This window comes from Cherax quadricarinatus, chromosome 6 (assembly GCF_038502225.1).
Source record: "Cherax quadricarinatus isolate ZL_2023a chromosome 6, ASM3850222v1, whole genome shotgun sequence".
Classification (NCBI taxonomy): domain Eukaryota; kingdom Metazoa; phylum Arthropoda; class Malacostraca; order Decapoda; family Parastacidae; genus Cherax; species Cherax quadricarinatus.
In genome coordinates, this window is record NC_091297.1 from 42883043 (window position 1) to 42900362 (window position 17320).

Sequence of the window (17320 nt, forward strand, 5' to 3'; positions counted from 1 at the left end):
CTTCACCTCCTCGGATCAAGATCACCCTCTCAGCATCACTTTCTAAACTCAATATTCCTGCTCCATCTCCTTGGATCAACTTTTTGTAGATATTAATAATACAAAGATTTAACCTACTCTCCACCTCCTCGGATCAAGATTTAACCCTCTTTCCTCTATTTTTTTTTTTCAATAATACAAAGAAAAAGATGACTTTACTCTCCATCTCCTTGGATCAAGATTTACCCTCCACTTCCTCGGATCAACTTTTTCTCGATATCCATAATACAAAGATCTGAGCTACTCTCCACTTCCTTGGATCAAATATTTTGGTCCTCCTCATGCAGGTCTAAACAAGTAATTTCCTGACATGCATGACGTCACCCCACCTGTGTTTACTGAGCGGTCAGTGACGTCACGTGATGACCTCACACACACAAGCCAACAGGAAGAATCAGGTCTGTCACCATAACAACCTCAACAACCCACAACTTATAACCTCTTTTTCGGCATCACTAGTTCAACAACACCCACAATAACAACACCCACAACACCCACAACAACAACACCCACAACAACAATACCCACAACACCCACAACACCCACAACACAAACACCAACAACACTCACAACCCAAAACACCCACAAATGCAACACCCACAACCCACAACACCCACAACAACACCCGCAACAACAACACCCACAACAACAACACCCACAACACAAACAACAACAACACCCACAACCCACAATACTCACAACAACAACACCCACAATTAACAACACCCACAACAACAACACCCACAACAACAACACCCACAAAAACAACACCCACAAAAACAACACCCACAACACAAACAACAACACCCACAACCCAAAACACCCACAACAACAACACACACAACCCACAACACCCACAACAACAACACACACAACAACAATACCCACAACAACAACACTCACAACAACAACACCCACAACAACAACACCCACAACAACACCCACAACACTCACAACACCCACAACCCACAACACCCACAACAACAACACCCACAACCCACAACACCCACAACAACAACGCCCACAACAACAACACCCACAACAACACCCACAACAACACTCACAACAACACCCACAACAACACCCACAACAACACTCACAACAACACCCACAACCCACAACACCCACAACAACAACACCCACAACAACAACACCCACAACAACAACAACCACAACAACAACACCCACAACAACACCCACAACAACAACACCCACAACAGCAACACCCACAACAACAACACCCACAACAACAACACCCACAACAACAACACCCACAACAACACTCACAACAACACCCACAACCCACAACACCCACAACAATAACACCCACAAACCACAACACCCACAACAACAACACCCAAAACAACACCCACAACAACACTCACAACCCACAACACCCACAACAACACCCACAACAACACCCACAACAACAACACCCACAACAACAACACCCACAACACACAACACCCACAGCACCCACAACAACAACAACACCCACAACACACAACACCCACAACACCCACAACAACAACACCCACAACAACAACACCCGCAACAACAACACCCACAACCCACAACACCCACAACAACAACACTAACATCCCACAACACCCACAACAACACCCACAACAACACCCACAACAACACCCACAACACCCACAACAACAGCACCCACAACCCACAACACCCACAACACCCACAACACTCACAACACCCACAGCACCCACAACAACACCCACAACAGCAACACCCACAACAACACCCACAACAACAACACCCACTACAACAACACCCACAACAACACTCACGACAACACCCACAACACCCACAACAACAACACCCACAACCCACAACACCCACAACAACAACACCCACAACAACACCCACAACAACACTCACAACCCACAACACCCACAACAGCACCCACAACAACACTCACAACATCACCCACAACAACAACACGCACAACACACAACACCCACAACACCGACAACAACAACACCCACAACAACACCCGCAACAACAACACCCACAACCCACAACACCCACAACAACAACACTAACATCCCACAACACCCACAACAACACCCACAACACCCACAACACCCACAACAACAGCACGCACAACACACAACACCCACAAAACCCACAATAACAACACCCACAACACAAACAACAACAACACCCACAACCCATAATACTCACAACAACAACACCCACAACCCACAACAACAACACCCACAACAACAACACCCACAAAAACAACACCCACAAAACCAACACCCACAACAACAACACCCACAACAACAACACCCACAACAACACCCACAACAACACCCACAACACTCACAACACCCACAACCCACAACACCCACAACAACAACACCCACAACAACAACATCCACAACCCACAACACCCACAACAACAACGCCCACAACAACAACACCCACAACAACACCCACAACAACACTCACAACAACACCCACAGCCCTCAACACCCACAACAACAACACCCACAACAACAACACCCACAACAACAACACCCACAACAACAACACTCACAACAACACCCACAACCCTCAACACCCACAACAACAACACCCACAACAACAACACCCACAACAACAACACCCACAACAACAACACCCACAACAGCAACACCCACAACAACAACACCCACAACAACACCCACAACAACAACACCAACAACAACACTCACAACAACACCCACAACCCAAAACACCCACAACAACAACACCCACAACCCACAACACCCACAACAACAACACCCAAAACAACACCCACAACAACAATCACAACCCACAACACCCACAACAACACCCACAACAACACCCACAACAACAACACCCACAACAACAACACCCACAACACACAACACCCACAACACCCACAACAACACCCGCAACAACAACACCCACAACCCACAACACCCACAACAACAACACTAACATCCCACAACACCAACAACACCCACAACAACACCCACAACACCCACAACAACAGCACCCACAACACCCACAACACCCACAACACTCACAACACCCACAACACCTACAACAACAACACCCACAACAGCAACACCCACAACAACAACACCCACAACAACAACACCCACAACAACAACACCCACAACCCACAACACCCACAACAACAACACCCACAAACCACAACACCCACAACAACAACACCCACAACACCCACAACAACACTCACAACCCACAACACCCACAACAACACCCACAACAACACCCACAACACCAACACCCACAACACCAACACCCACAACACCAACACCCACAACACCAACACAACACCAACACCCACAACACCAACACCCACAACACCAACACCCACAACACCAACACCCACAACACCAACACCCACAACCCGCAACGACAACACCCACAACCCACAACAACCAGTAAACACAGGTGGGGTGACGTCATGCATGTCAGGAAATTACTTGTTTAGACCTGCATGAGGAGGACCAAAAAATTTGATCCAAGGAAGTGGAGAGTAGCTCAGATCTTTGTATTATGGATATCGAGAAAAGTTGATCCGAGGAAGTGGAGGGTATGTCAAATCTTTGTATTATTAATATCTACAAAATGTTGATCCAAGGAGATGGAGCAGGAATATTGAGTTTAGAAAGTGATGCTGAGAGGGTGATCTTGATCCGAGGAGGTGAAGCAGGGATTTTGGGATGGGGTTGGAAGTGGGAGGTGTGGGTGAGAGAGAGGTGTTGATCCGAGGAGGTGGAGACTACAAGAAAATGGAATTTTTGGGGGGAGATGAAGAGGGTGATCTTGATCCAAGGAGATGGGGCAGGAATATTGGGGATTAGAGGGTGGTGGTGGTGATCTTGATCCGAGGAGATGGAGAATACAAGAAAATGGAAATTTTGGGGGGAGATGGAGATGGAGGTCTTGATCCAAGGAAGTGGAGCAGGAATATTGGGTTTAGAGTGTATGGGAGATGGAAGTGGGTGGTGGGAGGTCTTACCATAGGGGTGCCCATAGGGGGGACCTCAAAACTTGATCCAAGGAGATGGAGAATACAAGAAAATGGAAATTTTGGGGGGAGATGGTGGAGGTCTTGATCCATGGAAGTGGAACAGGGCAGTGACGTCATGGTTGATTATCACGTGATGTCAGTTACTTGTTTAGACCTGTATTATTTAAGATAAGGTACCATTGTTGGGGGGAGATCATGCCCCATAGGGGGAGACCATTTTGAATGCTTACCCCCATATGGAGGATCTCAAAACTTAATCCGAGGAAGTGGAGGGGAAATCTTTGTATTATTGATATTGAGAAAAAGTTGATCCAAGGAGACGGAGGTGTTGATCCGAGGAAGTGGAGAATATAAAAAAATGGAAAAAAATCGAAAATGTTTGGGGAGGAGAGGGGGTCTTGGTCCAAGGAGCTGGAGCAGGAATATTTGGGTATAGAGGGTATGGGAGATGGAAGTGGGTGGTGAGAGGTGGGGGGGGATGGAGGATAAATCTTGATCCAAGGAGATGGGGAGCATAAGACAACGAAATTAAAACAAAAATCGAAAAAAAATCGGAAAAAATTCGAGGATCGGGGGCGATCCGGGCGACGCTGCAGAAGGTGCTGCAGGGGCGGCGCGAGTCGGTGCAGGTGTGGGTGGGCGCGGGAGCGGGCGCGGGCGTGCGGGCACGCGGGCGCAGCGCCAGGCCGGAAGGGTCATTATCCCTCAGGTGCGATTTTTCACACCTAGGTGTGAAAAGGCGGCATCGTTTGAGAGACCGCTGAGCCGCGTTCTATACCACTGTGGTAGGTATGGTGGTATTAGTAGTAGTAGTGGTGGTGGTTATGGTGGTATTAGTAGAAGTAGTGGTGGTGGTTATGGTGGTATTAGTAGTAGTAGTGGTGGTGATGGTTGTAATAGTAGTAATAGCAGTAGTAGTAGTAGTGGTGGTGGTTATGGTGCTATTAGTAGTAGTAGTGGTGGTAGTTATGGTGGTGTTAGTAGTAGTGGTGGTAGTTATGGTGGTATTAGTAGTAGTAGTGATGGTGGTTATGGTGGTAATAGTAGTAATAGTAGTAGTGGTGGTGGTGGTGGTTATGGTGGTATTAGTAGTAATAGTAGCAGTAGTGGTGGTGGTGGTGGTTGTGATGGTATTAGTAGTAGTAGTGGTGGTGGTTATGGTGGTATTAGTAGAAATAGTAGTAGTACTGGTGGTGCTTATGGTGGTATTACTGGTAGCAGTGATGGTGGTTATGGTGGTATTAGTAGTAGTGGTGGTGGAGGTTGTGGTGGTGGTTATGGTGGCATTAGTAGTAGTAGTAGTGGTGGTGGTTATGGTGGTATTAGTAGTAGTAGTGGTGGTGGTGGTTATCGTGTTACTAGTAGTAATAATAGTAGTGGTGGTGGTGGTGATGGGGGTATTAGTAGTAGTAGTAGTGGTGGTGGTTATGGTGTTATTAGTAGTAATAGTAGTAGTGGTGGTGGTGATTATGGTGGTATTAGTAGTAATAGTAGTAGTGGTGGTGGTGGTGGTGGTTATGGTGGTATTAGTAGTAGTAGTAGTAGTAGTACTGGTGGTAGTTATCGTGGTATTAGTAGTATCAGCAGTAGTGATGGTGGTGGTTATGGTGGTATTAATAGTAGTAGTAATAGTACTGGTGGTAGTTATGGTGGTATTAGTAGTATCAGTAGTAGTGGTGGTGGTGGTTATGGTGGTATTACTAGTAGTAGTGGTGGTGGTTATGGTGGTATTAGTAGTAATAGTAGTAGTAGTGGTGGTGGTTATGGTGGTAATAGTAGTAACAGTAGTGGTAGTGGTGGTGGTTCTGGTGGTATTAGTAGTAATAGTAGTAGTGGTGGTGGTGGTGGTGGTTATGGTGGTATTAGTAGTAGTAGTAGTAGTAGTAGTACTGGTGGTAGTTATCGTGGTATTAGTAGTATCAGCAGTAGTGATGGTGGTGGTTATGGTGGTATTAGTAGTAGTAGTAATAGTACTGGTGGTAGTTATGGTGGTATTAGTAGTATCAGTAGTAGTGGTGGTGGTGGTTATGGTGGTATTACTAGTAGTAGTGGTGGTGATGGTGGTATTAGTAGTAATAGTAGTAGTAGTGGTGGTGGTTATGGTGGTAATAGTAGTAACAGTAGTGGTAGTGGTGGTGGTTCTGGTGGTATTAGTAGTAATAGTAGTAGTAGTAGTGGTGGCAGTTATGGTGGTAATAGTAGTAATACTAGTGGTAGTGGTGGTGGTTATGGTAGTAATAGTAGTAGTTGTGGTGGTTATGGTGGTATTAGTAGTAACAGTAATAGTGATGGTGGTGGTTATGGTGGTATTAGTAGTAACAGTAACAGTGGTGGTGGTGGTTATCGCGGTATTAGTAGTAGAATTGGTGGTGGTAGTTATGGTGAAAATAGTAATAATAGTAGTAGTGGGGTTATGGTGGTATTAGTAGTAGTAGTGGTGGTTGTTATGGTGGTATTAGTAGTAGTAGTGGTGGTGGTTTTGATGGTAATAGTAGTAATAGTAGTGGTAGTGGTAGTGGTTATGGTGGTAATAATAGTAATAGTAGTAGTAGTGGTGGTGGTGGTTCTGGTGGTAATAGTAACAGTAGTAGTAGTGGTAGTGGTTATGGAGGTAATAGTAGTAATAGTAGTGGTAGTTGTGGTGGTTATGGTGGTATTAGTAGTAACAGTAGTAGTAGTGGTGTTGGTTATGGTGGTAATAGTAGTAATAGTAGTAGTTGTTCTAGTTGCAATGGTAATAATAGTACTAGTATATTCATGGGGAAGCAGTAAACCTGTAGGAATTATTGAATGCCTGAGGAATAAGTGGCCATCATATTAATAACTCTTTCCGTGTTCACCAGGTGATTGAGACGGTGGGAGCCTTGGTGATCTCTGGTCTCCTGGCATCGGTGGTCTACCTCACCGTGGAGGCTCCCATCATTGGTCTGGAAAGATGCTTACTCACACCACCTGGTGAGTGATGTGTGTACTCACCTAACTGTACTCACCTAATTGTGTTTGCAGGGGTTGATTCATAACTCTTGGCCGCGCCTCTTCACTGGTTGCTACTAGGTCACTCCCTGCTCCCTGAGCTTTATCATACCTCTTCTTAAAGTTATATATATGGATCCTGCCTCCACCACCTCCCTTTCCAGACTATTCCACTTCCTAACAACTCTGTGACTGAAGAAATACTTACTAGCATCCCTGTGACTCATCTGAGTCTTCAGCTTTCAATTATGACCCTTTGGTGTGTCCCATCTCTGAAATATTCTGTCCCTGTCCACCCTGTTGATTCCTCTCAGTATTTTATATGTTGTTATCATGTGTCTCCTGTCCCTCCTGTCCTCCGGTGTCGTCAGATCAATTTCTCTTAACCTCTCCTCGTAAGACATGCCCCTTAGTTCCGGGACTAGTCTTGTTGCAAAATTTTTCACTTTCTATAATTTCTTGACGTGCTTGGCCAGGTGTGGGTTCCAAATTGGTGCTGCATACTCTAATATGGGGCTAATGTACGCGGTATACAGAGTTCTGAACGATTCCTTACTGAGATGTCGGAATGCTATTTTTAGGTTTGCTAGTCGCCCGTATATAGCAGTAGTTATTTGGTTGATGTGTGCCTCAGGAGATGTGTTCGGTGTTATACTCACTCCAAGATGTTTTTCCTTGAGTGAAGTTGTGTGTGTGTGTGTGTGTGTGTGTGTGTGTGTGTGTGTGTGTGTGTATGTGTGTGTATATATATATATATATGTGTGTGTGTGTGTGTGTGTGTACTCACCTATTTGTACTCACCTATTTGTGGTTGCAGGGGTCGAGTCCTAGCTCCTGGCCCCGCCTCTTCACCGGTTGCTACTAGACCCTCTCTCTCCCCGCTCCATGAGCTTTATCAAACCTCGTCTTAAAACTGTGTATGGTTCCTGCCTCCACTACGTCATTTTCTAGGCTATTCGACTGCCTTACAACTCTATGACTGAAGAAATACTTCCTACTATCTCTCTGACTCATTTGTGTCTTCAACTTCCAATTGTGGCCTCTTGTTTCTGTGTCCCCTCCCTGGAACATCCTGTCCTTGTCCACCTTGTCTATTCCACGCAGTATTTTATATGTCGTTATCATGTCTCCCCTGACCCTCCTGTCCTCCAGTGTCGTCAGGCCGATTTCCCTTAATCTTTCTTCATAGGACATTCCCCTTAGCTCTGGAACTAACCTTGTTGCAAACCTTTGTACTTTCTCTAGTTTCTTGACGTGCTTTATCAAGTGCGGGTTCCAAACAGGTGCTGCATACTCCAGTATGGGCCTGACATACACGGTGTACAGTGTCTTGAATGATTCCTTACTAAGGTGTCGGAATGCTGTTCTCAGGTTTGCCAGGCGCCCATATGCTGCAGCAGTTATCTGATTGATGTGTGCTTCCGGAGACATGCTCGGTGTTATACTCACCCCAAGATCTTTCTCCTTGAGTGAGGTTTGCAGTCTTTGGCCACCTAGCCTATACTCTGTCTGTGGTCTTCTGTGCCCTTCCCCTATCTTCATGACTTTGCATTTGGCAGGATTAAATTCGAGAAGCCATTTGCTGGACCAGGTGTCCAGTCTGTCCAGGTCTCTTTGAAGTCCTGCCTGGTCCTCATCAGATTTAATTCTCCTCATTAACTTCACATCATCTGCAAACAGGGACACTTCTGAGTCTAACCCTTCCGTCATGTCGTTCACATATACCAAAAATAGCACTGGTCCTAGGACCGACCCCTGTGGGACCCCGCTCGTCACAGGTGCCCACTGTGATACATCATTACGTACCATGACTCGTTGTTGCCTCCCTGTCAGGTATTCTCTGATCCATTGCAGTGCCCTTCCTGTTATATGCGCCTGATGCTCTAGCTTCTGCACTAATCTCTTGTGAGGAACTGTGTCAAAGGCCTTCTTGCAGTCCAAGAAGATGCAATCAACCCACCCCTCTCTCTCTTGTCTTACTTCTGTTATTTTATCATAAAACTCCAGAAGGTTTGTGACACAGGATTTGCCTTCCGTGAATCCGTGCTGGTTGGCATTTATACTCCTGTTCCGTTCCAGGTGCTCCACCACTCTCCTCCTGATAATCTTCTCCATAATTTTGCATACTATACACGTCAATGACACAGGTCTATAGTTTAGTGCCTCTTTTCTGTCTCCTTTTTTGAAAATGGGAACTACATTTGCTGTCTTCCATACCTCAGGTAGTTGCCCAGTTTCCAGGGATGTGTTGAAGATTGTGGTAAGTGGTACGCACAACATATCTGCTCCCTCTCTAAGGACCCATGGAGAGATGTTGTCCGGTCCCATTGCCTTTGAGGTATCGATGTCCCTTAGCAGTTTCTTCACCTCCTCCTCATCTGTATGTATGTCGTCCAACACTTGTTGGTGTATTCCTTGTTGGTGTCCCCATCTGGTCTGTCCCCCCAGAGTCCTTCCTGTCTCTACTGTAAATACTTCCTTAAATCTCGTGTTGAGCTCCTCACATACCTCTTGATCGTTTCTTGTGAGTTCTCCACCTTCTTTCCTCAGCCTTATCACCTGGTCCTTGACTGTTGTCTTCTTCCTAATGTGGCTATACAGCAGTTTCGGGTCAGATTTGACTTTCGATGCTATGTCGTTTTCATACTGTCGCTGGGCCTCCCTCCTTATCTGCGCATACTCGTTTCTGGCTCTTCTACTAACCTCCTTGTTTTCCTGGGTCCTATGCCTCCTGTACCTTTTCCATTCTCTGTTGCACTTAGCTTTTGCCTCTTTACACCTTCGGGTAAACCAAGGACTCGTCTTGGTCTTCCTATTATTTCTGTTTCCCTTGGGAACAAAACTTTCCTCTGCCTCCTTGCACTTTGTTGCCACATATTCCATCATCTCGTTTACTGATTTTCCTACCATTTCTCTGTCCCACTGAACCTCCTGCAGGAAGTTTCTCATACCTGTGTAGTCCCCCCTTTTATAGTTTGGCCTGTCCCCTTCAGTTCCTGTTACCTTCTCCACTTGTAACTCTACTATATAGTCAAAACTCAGAACCACATGATCGCTAGCTCCAAGGGGCCTCTCGTAAGTGATGTCCTCGATGTCTGAACTGCTCAGGGTGAACACAAGATCCAGTCTTGCTGGCTCATCCTCCCCTCTCTCTCTGGTTGTGTCCCTGACATGTTGATGCATGAGGTTTTCAAGTACCACATCCATCATCTTGGCTCTCCATGTTTCGGGACCCCCATGTGGCTCCAGGTTTTCCCAGTCGATCTCCCTGTGGTTGAAATCGCCCATTACCAGTAACTTTGCTCTGCTCGAGTGTGTATGTGTGTGTGTGTATGTGTGTGTGTGTGTGTGTGTGTGTGTGTGTGTGTGTGTGTGTGTGTGTGTGTGTGTGTGTGTGTGTGTGTACTCACCTAATTGTGGTTGCAGGGGTCGATACTCAGCTCCTGGCCCCGCCTCTTCACTGATCGCTGCTAGGTCCTCTCTCTCCCTGCTCCACGAGCTTTATCATACCTCATCTTAAAGCTATGTATGGTTCCTGCCTCCACTACCTCACTTGCTAGACTTTTCCACTTCCTGACTACTCTATGACTAAAGAAATACTTCCTAACATCCCTTTGACTCATCTGAGTCTTCAGCTTCCAATTGTGACCCCTTGTTTCTGTGTCCCCTCCCTGGAACATCCTGTCTCTGTCCACCTTGTCTATTCCATGCAGTATTTTGTATGTCGTTATCAAGTCTCCCTTAACCCTCATGTCCTCCAGTGTCGTCATGCCGATTTCCCTTAACCTATCTTCGTAGGACAATACCCTATGTGTGTGTGCGTGTGTGTGTGTGTGTGTGTGTGTGTGTGTGTGTGTGTGTGTGTGTGTGTGTGTGTGTGTGTGTGTGTGTGTGTGTGTGTGTGTGTGTTTTAGTGTGTTGCTTGACCAAGTGTGGGTTCCATTCTGGTGCTGAATGCTCCTATATGGGCCTGACGTACACGGTGTATAGTGTCGTGAGCGACTCCTTTCTTAGATGTCGAAAAGCTATTCTAAGGTTTGCCAGATGCACATGTACTGCAACAGTTATTTCGTTGATGTGCGCCTCAGGAATTATGTTCGGTATGATACTCACCCTAAGGTCCTTCTTGGGTGAGGTTTACAGCCTTTGCCTCCTCCCCTGCCCCCGAGTGTGTGCTCCGTCGTCTTTGTTCTTCCCCAAGCTTCTTAATTTTGCCCTTGCTGGGATTAAACTCCAGAAGACATTTGTCAGCCCATGCCTTCATCCCATCCAGGCAATCTGTAACCTTTCTGGTTCTCGATCGTTTGTATTATCCTCATTATTTTCACGTCGTCGGAGAATAGGGATACCTCTGACTGTATCACTTCTGTTGTCTTTCACGTATACAAGAAACAGCACCAGACCTAGGACTGATCCTTGTCGAACTCCTCTCGTCACATGCACCTATTCCGACACCTCATCCTGGACCATCACTCCTTGTTTATTTATTTATTTATTTATTTCCAATTTGTGCACACATACAGAGGTACAAAAAAATACAGATAAGAGCAGTATGCCAAAGCCACTTATACTATGCATAGCATTACGGGCTGGCTTAAAATTAACTTAAGATTAACTAAGCAATGATTATTATTATTATTATAATCAAAAAGAAGCTCTAAGCCACAAGGACTATACAGCGCTGCTACTAAGCAATGATGAAATCAGTGATAAAACATTAATGTAAACAGATAACTATAAAGCACAAGTGAGTATTACAAAGACAGGTCATATGGTTGCATTCAGTTAGGTAGTGATTCTGTTAGGTAGTGTATTTAAAAAATAATAAAGTTAGATTGGGTTTTAGGTTTAACATTTATGTGATATAATTGTGAGAAACATTTAAGATATACAATTTATAATGTTCAGTTATTCAGTATTTATTTGGTTTTGGGTGAGTAAGTAATCTTTGAGAAGAGACTTGAATTTATAAACAGGTTGTGTTTCTTTTATATTTACAGGTAATGAATTCCAGATTTTAGGGCCTTTTATGTGCATTGAGTTTTTGCATAGTGTGAGATGGACACGAGGAACATCAAAGAGTGATCTGTGCCTTGTGTTATGGTCATGTGTTCTGTTGAGGTTGGCAAGGAGATGTTTGAGGGGAGGGTTAATATCAGAGTTAAGTGTTCTATGTATGTAATAGGTGCAGTAATAAGTATGGATGTTTTGTATGGTGAGTAGGTTTAGTGTATTGAATATTGGTGGAGTGTGCTGCCTGTAGTGAGAATTTGTTATCATTCTAACTGCAGCCTTTTGTTGGGTAATTAGTGGTCTGAGATGGTTAATTGTTGTTGAGCCCCATGCACAAATTCCATAGGTGAGATAGGGGTAAATAAGAGAGTGATATAGGGCCAGGAGGGCTGACTGTGGAACATAGTACCGTATCTTCGATAGTATGCCTACAGTCTTGGAAATTTTCTTAGAAATTTGATGTATATGTGTATGAAATTTGAGTCTATTATCAAGGTGGATTCCTAAGAATTTTCCCTCTGTTAGTTTTGTGATAGGTGATCCATTTATCATTATGTTAAGAGGGACATCTGTAGCTCTGTTACCAAACTGAATGAAGTAGGTTTTGTCAATGTTTAGTGTAAGTTTGTTAGTCCTCATCCAGGTAGATATTTTCTGTAATTCGGTATTTACAGTATTGGCTAGCGTGACTGGGCTCGGGTGAGAGAAGACGTATGTAGTGTTATCTGCAAATAGTGTGGGTTTGAGTAATTGCGAAGCATTTGGAAGGTCATTTATGTATAGGAGAAAGAGAAGAGGGCCAAGGACACTTCCCTGTGGGACACCAACTGTAATTGGTTGTGCAGAAGAGTTTGCCCCATTTGCGTACACATATTGGCTTCTGTTGCTGAGGTAAGACTTGAGGTAGTTGAGGGAGTGCCCTCTTATACCATAGTGTGACAATTTTACGTGGAGCAAGTCATGGTCAACTGTATCAAAAGCTTTACGTAAGTCAATGAAGATCCCCAGTGGGACTTCTTTTTTCTCTATTGCAGTGTATATATGTTCTAGCATGTGTATAATAGCATCATTAGTATTTTTATTAGGCCTGAATCCAAATTGGCAGGGGTTGAGTATGTTTTGGGAGATAAGGTAGGAGTAGATTCGTTTATGAATTAATTTTTCGAAGATTTTTGAGAGAGGGTGTAAGTTGGATATTGGCCTATAGTTATTCAACTCTGTTTGGTCTCCTCCTTTGTGGATCGGGGTGACCCTTGCTATTTTGAGTACTGTAGGGAAGGTGGAGGATTCAATGGATTTGTTAAAGAGTGTTGCAATGATTGGTGATAGCACTTGTGACACTTTTTTGTATATAAGGGGTGGTAAGGTATTTAAATTTAAATCTCCTGCCTTGTTTTTTAGTGCGTTGATAATAAGGGAGACTTCGTATGGGTTAGTCGGAGCTAGGAACAGTGTGTTCGGGTAGTTGCCGGTGAGGTAGTCATTTGGTGGGGTATCTGAGCTTGGGATTTTATTGGCAAGGTTTTGTCCTATAGTGGAGAAGAAATCATTGAGTCTGTTTGCTGTTTCTGTTGGTGGGAGTTGGGGTTCATCTGTTTTTGCTAATTTTATTTCGCTATTTCGTGATATCTTTTTTGTTCCTAGAATTTCTGATAGGGTTTTCCAGGTCTTTTTTATATCACCTCGTAAGTTGGATAATCTGTTCTCATAATACAATTTTTTTGCCCTTCTTATCAGGCTGGTTAGGATTGACGAGTAACGTTTTGTTTGGTCTCTGGTTATGTGACCCATTCTGTACTGTTTTTCATATTGGTGTTTTGTATTTATGGATTTGAGAATGCTGGGTGTTAGCCAGGGACTGTTCAGTCTCTTTGCTGTCATCTGTTTAGTTTTTTTAGGGCAGTGCTTGTTATAGAGGTATTGGGTTTTTTTTAGAAAATTATTAATACATTCGTCAATATCTGTATAGGTTTCTAGCTCAGTGTGCCAATCAATGTTTGCTATTGCTGTTGTGAAGTTATTAATGGCTGCCTCATTGTGAAGTCTGAAGGTGACTTTAGTAGTGTCTTGGGGTAGTTTACCAAGAGTTATGAGGAAAGTAGGGTAGTGGTCTGTGGTATTATCTGTAATTATGCCTGATTTTAAAGGGGATATGGTGTTGGTCCAGATGTGGTCAAGTAGGGAAACACTAGTCTCTGTAACTCTTGTAGGTTTTGTTACTGTTGGTAGTAACATACAGTTACTCATTGTGTTTGTGAATTCAGTAACGTGTTTCTTTCCTGTCATTGTATTGCTCTTCCTGCCTGTTCCTTTAGCTTTTGTACCACTCTCTTGTGCGGTACTGTCTCAAAAGCCTTCTCACAGTCCAAAACAAATGTAATCTACCCATTCTCTCTCTCTCTCTCTCTCTCTCTCTCTCTCTCTCTCTCTCTCTCTCTTTCTCTCTCTCTCTCTCTCTCTCTCTCTCTCTCTCCCTCTCTCGCCTTTCTGGTTGCTCCACCACTCTTCTGATAATATTCTCCACAACTTTACATACTATACATGTCGGTAATACTGGTATGTAGTTTAATGCTGCTTGCCTGTTTCATTTCTTAAAAGCTGGGATTACATTTGTCTTCTCACCTCCGGCAGTTGCTGTGTCGATAGACTTGTTGAAGATTATTGCTAGCAGTACACACAAGTGTCTCTGCTCATTCTCTCAGGACCCACAGATAGATACTATTTGGTCTCACCGCCTTCAAGGTACCTATAATAATAATAATAATAAATTATCTTTATTTCTACAAGTACATGTACAAGGTATACAGTCCTAGCTGACATCAGTGACATACTACTGTACAGAAAGCCGCTTGTTATGCAGAGCAATTCGGGCAAGTTATGTCATTTTTTTTTGTCCCAGGATGCGACCCACACCAGTCAACTAACACCCAGGTACCCATTTTACTGATGGGTGAACAGAGGCAACCGGTGTAAGGACACACGCCCAGTGTTTCAACCCTCGCCGGGAATCAAACCCGGACATTTAGTGCGTGAAGCGAGAACTTTTTGCCACCAGGCTACGGGTTACCAAGCTCACATAGCAGCTTCTTCACCTCCTTCCCTGTTGTGTATTGCATCCAACGCTTGCTGTTGCACTCTTCTTCTTCCATTTGTTGATAGCCTTTCTGTCTCTGAAAATACCTCCCAAAATCTCATGCTGAGCTCCTCACGAACTTCCTGTCATGCTTATGAGCTCCCCACCTTCCTTTTTTTTTTAGCTTGATTACCTGATCCTTGGTTGTTGTCTTCCTCCTAATGTTGCTATATAATAACTTCGGGTCGGATTTGGTTCTCATTCCTATGTCATTCTCAAATTACTCGTTTCTGGCTTTTCGGCTCAACTCCTTGCTCTCCTGAGTGTGAATGAGCATGTTGTGTGTGTGTGCATGTGGAAACTGTCCAGTAAAAGTAGGTCTTAGACAAAGATGTATAATGTCGGCGTAACTGTTCAATTAATTTAGAGTTGGGGTTTTAACAGGCGTGAAGGCTTGGGTGTAGAGAGACGTAGAATAAAAATTATGGTGGAGGAGTTTGAAAGGGTATCTGGACTAAGTAATTTACACGTTAACTTAGGAAAGAGCAAAGTGGTAAGAGTAACAAAACATTAGGTAATGAAGTACTAGAAATCAGACTGGAAGGAGGAAGAGAGTGTAGTTTAGTGTTGGTGAATGGAAGTGTCGGCTGCAGATAGGCTGATAAAAGACGAGGGGGGGGGGAATGTTAGATGATGTACCGAGGCATATGTAGAAAGAAAGTTTATTAGGGCAAAACAGGAATATATAAGGGTATAATCAACATTTTTATATGGTTGTGAAGCATGGTCTTCAAGCATAGCAACGAGGATGAGGCTGGAGGAAGTAGAGATGTAATTTTTCTCAACAATGTGTAGTGTAAATATCGTGCAGAGAATGTGGAGTGTAGAAATTAGAAGACGTGTGGGGATCACAAAAGATATAATTCAAAGGTTGAAAGATTGTTGAAGTAGTTTAGTCATTTAGAAAATATGAAGCAAAATAGAATGGCTAGGATTAAAGCCTTCTTGGTTTCAATGAACAGGTGAATTTTGGTTTTAATGTCCTTAAACCTATAAAACTAATATACTTCTTAATTTACCCGTGGGCAGACCGTACTCGCAAGACCCCAGAAGACGAGTCTACACTCTCAGGACAAGACAACTTGGCGTTTAAGACTGAGACAGAAGACTCAGTTGGTGTTAATACTGACCTTGGTTCACCGGACGAAGTCTAAGATAAACTAAAAATAACTCAGTTTCGAGTATAAAAGTATAATAGCTAGTAGCAACCTTGCAACATTCACTCAGCAGTGTACAATTATGTAAACAAAAATACTTGAATAAAGTTACGAATTTCAGTAAGACTCATATTGCATTTTTATTTCCGAGAAAACTATGCATGGACATGGCTGATTAAAACAAACAATAATTAAAGCTGTAACTTTATTAACCGAAACAAAAAGTACATGATACAACACAGGTCAGAATAAACTTTACAAGAACAAATCAATCACCGTGATAGTTTTACTGCCATACTCCATCACACAGTATGTTTTTCTATCATACTCCATCACACAGGATGTTTTTCTATCATACTCCATCACACAGGATAGATGTCACACTTAAGATAATGCAGTCTGTCAGCCTGAGCTGGCAAACTTGATCATAGTGCTGAGGATATCTGGGTTCAACAGTTACGACAGCTTCGAAGGTTTCTTTCAACAGGGCTGAAGTCACGTATATATCCTTCGATATATATACACCTCACCATGTATATACCAAAGGGTATATACTTCGGTATATACACCTCTGTGTATATACCGAGGTGTGTATCTCAGTGTATATAAGCTGAGAATGGTGATGGTGCACAGGACACGCAGTGTTAGGCTCGAATCGAAGACGACGAGAGCTGTCGTAAGATAAGAAGGAAGAAGGATAAGGAAAGATGGAAATAACTGGAAAAGGATGGGAAGGAGGGGAAGAGGAGGAATCAAGGCAAGCGGCCCAACCACTTTGGGACATGTGGTACCGAAGTACTGGAGGCGTAGATGGAGATTTTTGAGTGATGTCGTTACTTGGCTCTCGAGGAGAGGATGACGAAGGCGGCGGCAGGAGCTGGGAGTGTCTGAAGGCAGCAAGCAGGTTGAGTTGTATTGGTGGTGGTCAGCTTGAGGTGTGTTAAGTTACTATCCCATTAGAAAGAGTCT

General features: G+C 43.9%; 1 protein-coding gene across 1 annotated transcript in view; it reads left to right on the top strand.

Annotated features, from left to right (window-relative positions):
- The window catches only part of LOC128692908 (O-acyltransferase like protein), a 235800-nt gene extending 219319 nt beyond the window's left edge, over nucleotides 1–16481 (top strand). Inside the window, exons 16-17 of the mRNA XM_070081377.1 lie at nucleotides 6919–7030; nucleotides 16224–16481. Of these exons, the coding sequence (XP_069937478.1) occupies nucleotides 6919–7030; nucleotides 16224–16348 (237 nt within the window). The 3' untranslated portion in view covers nucleotides 16349–16481. The remainder of the gene's footprint in view (nucleotides 1–6918; nucleotides 7031–16223) is intronic.
- Nucleotides 16482–17320: the final 839 nt, after the last annotated feature.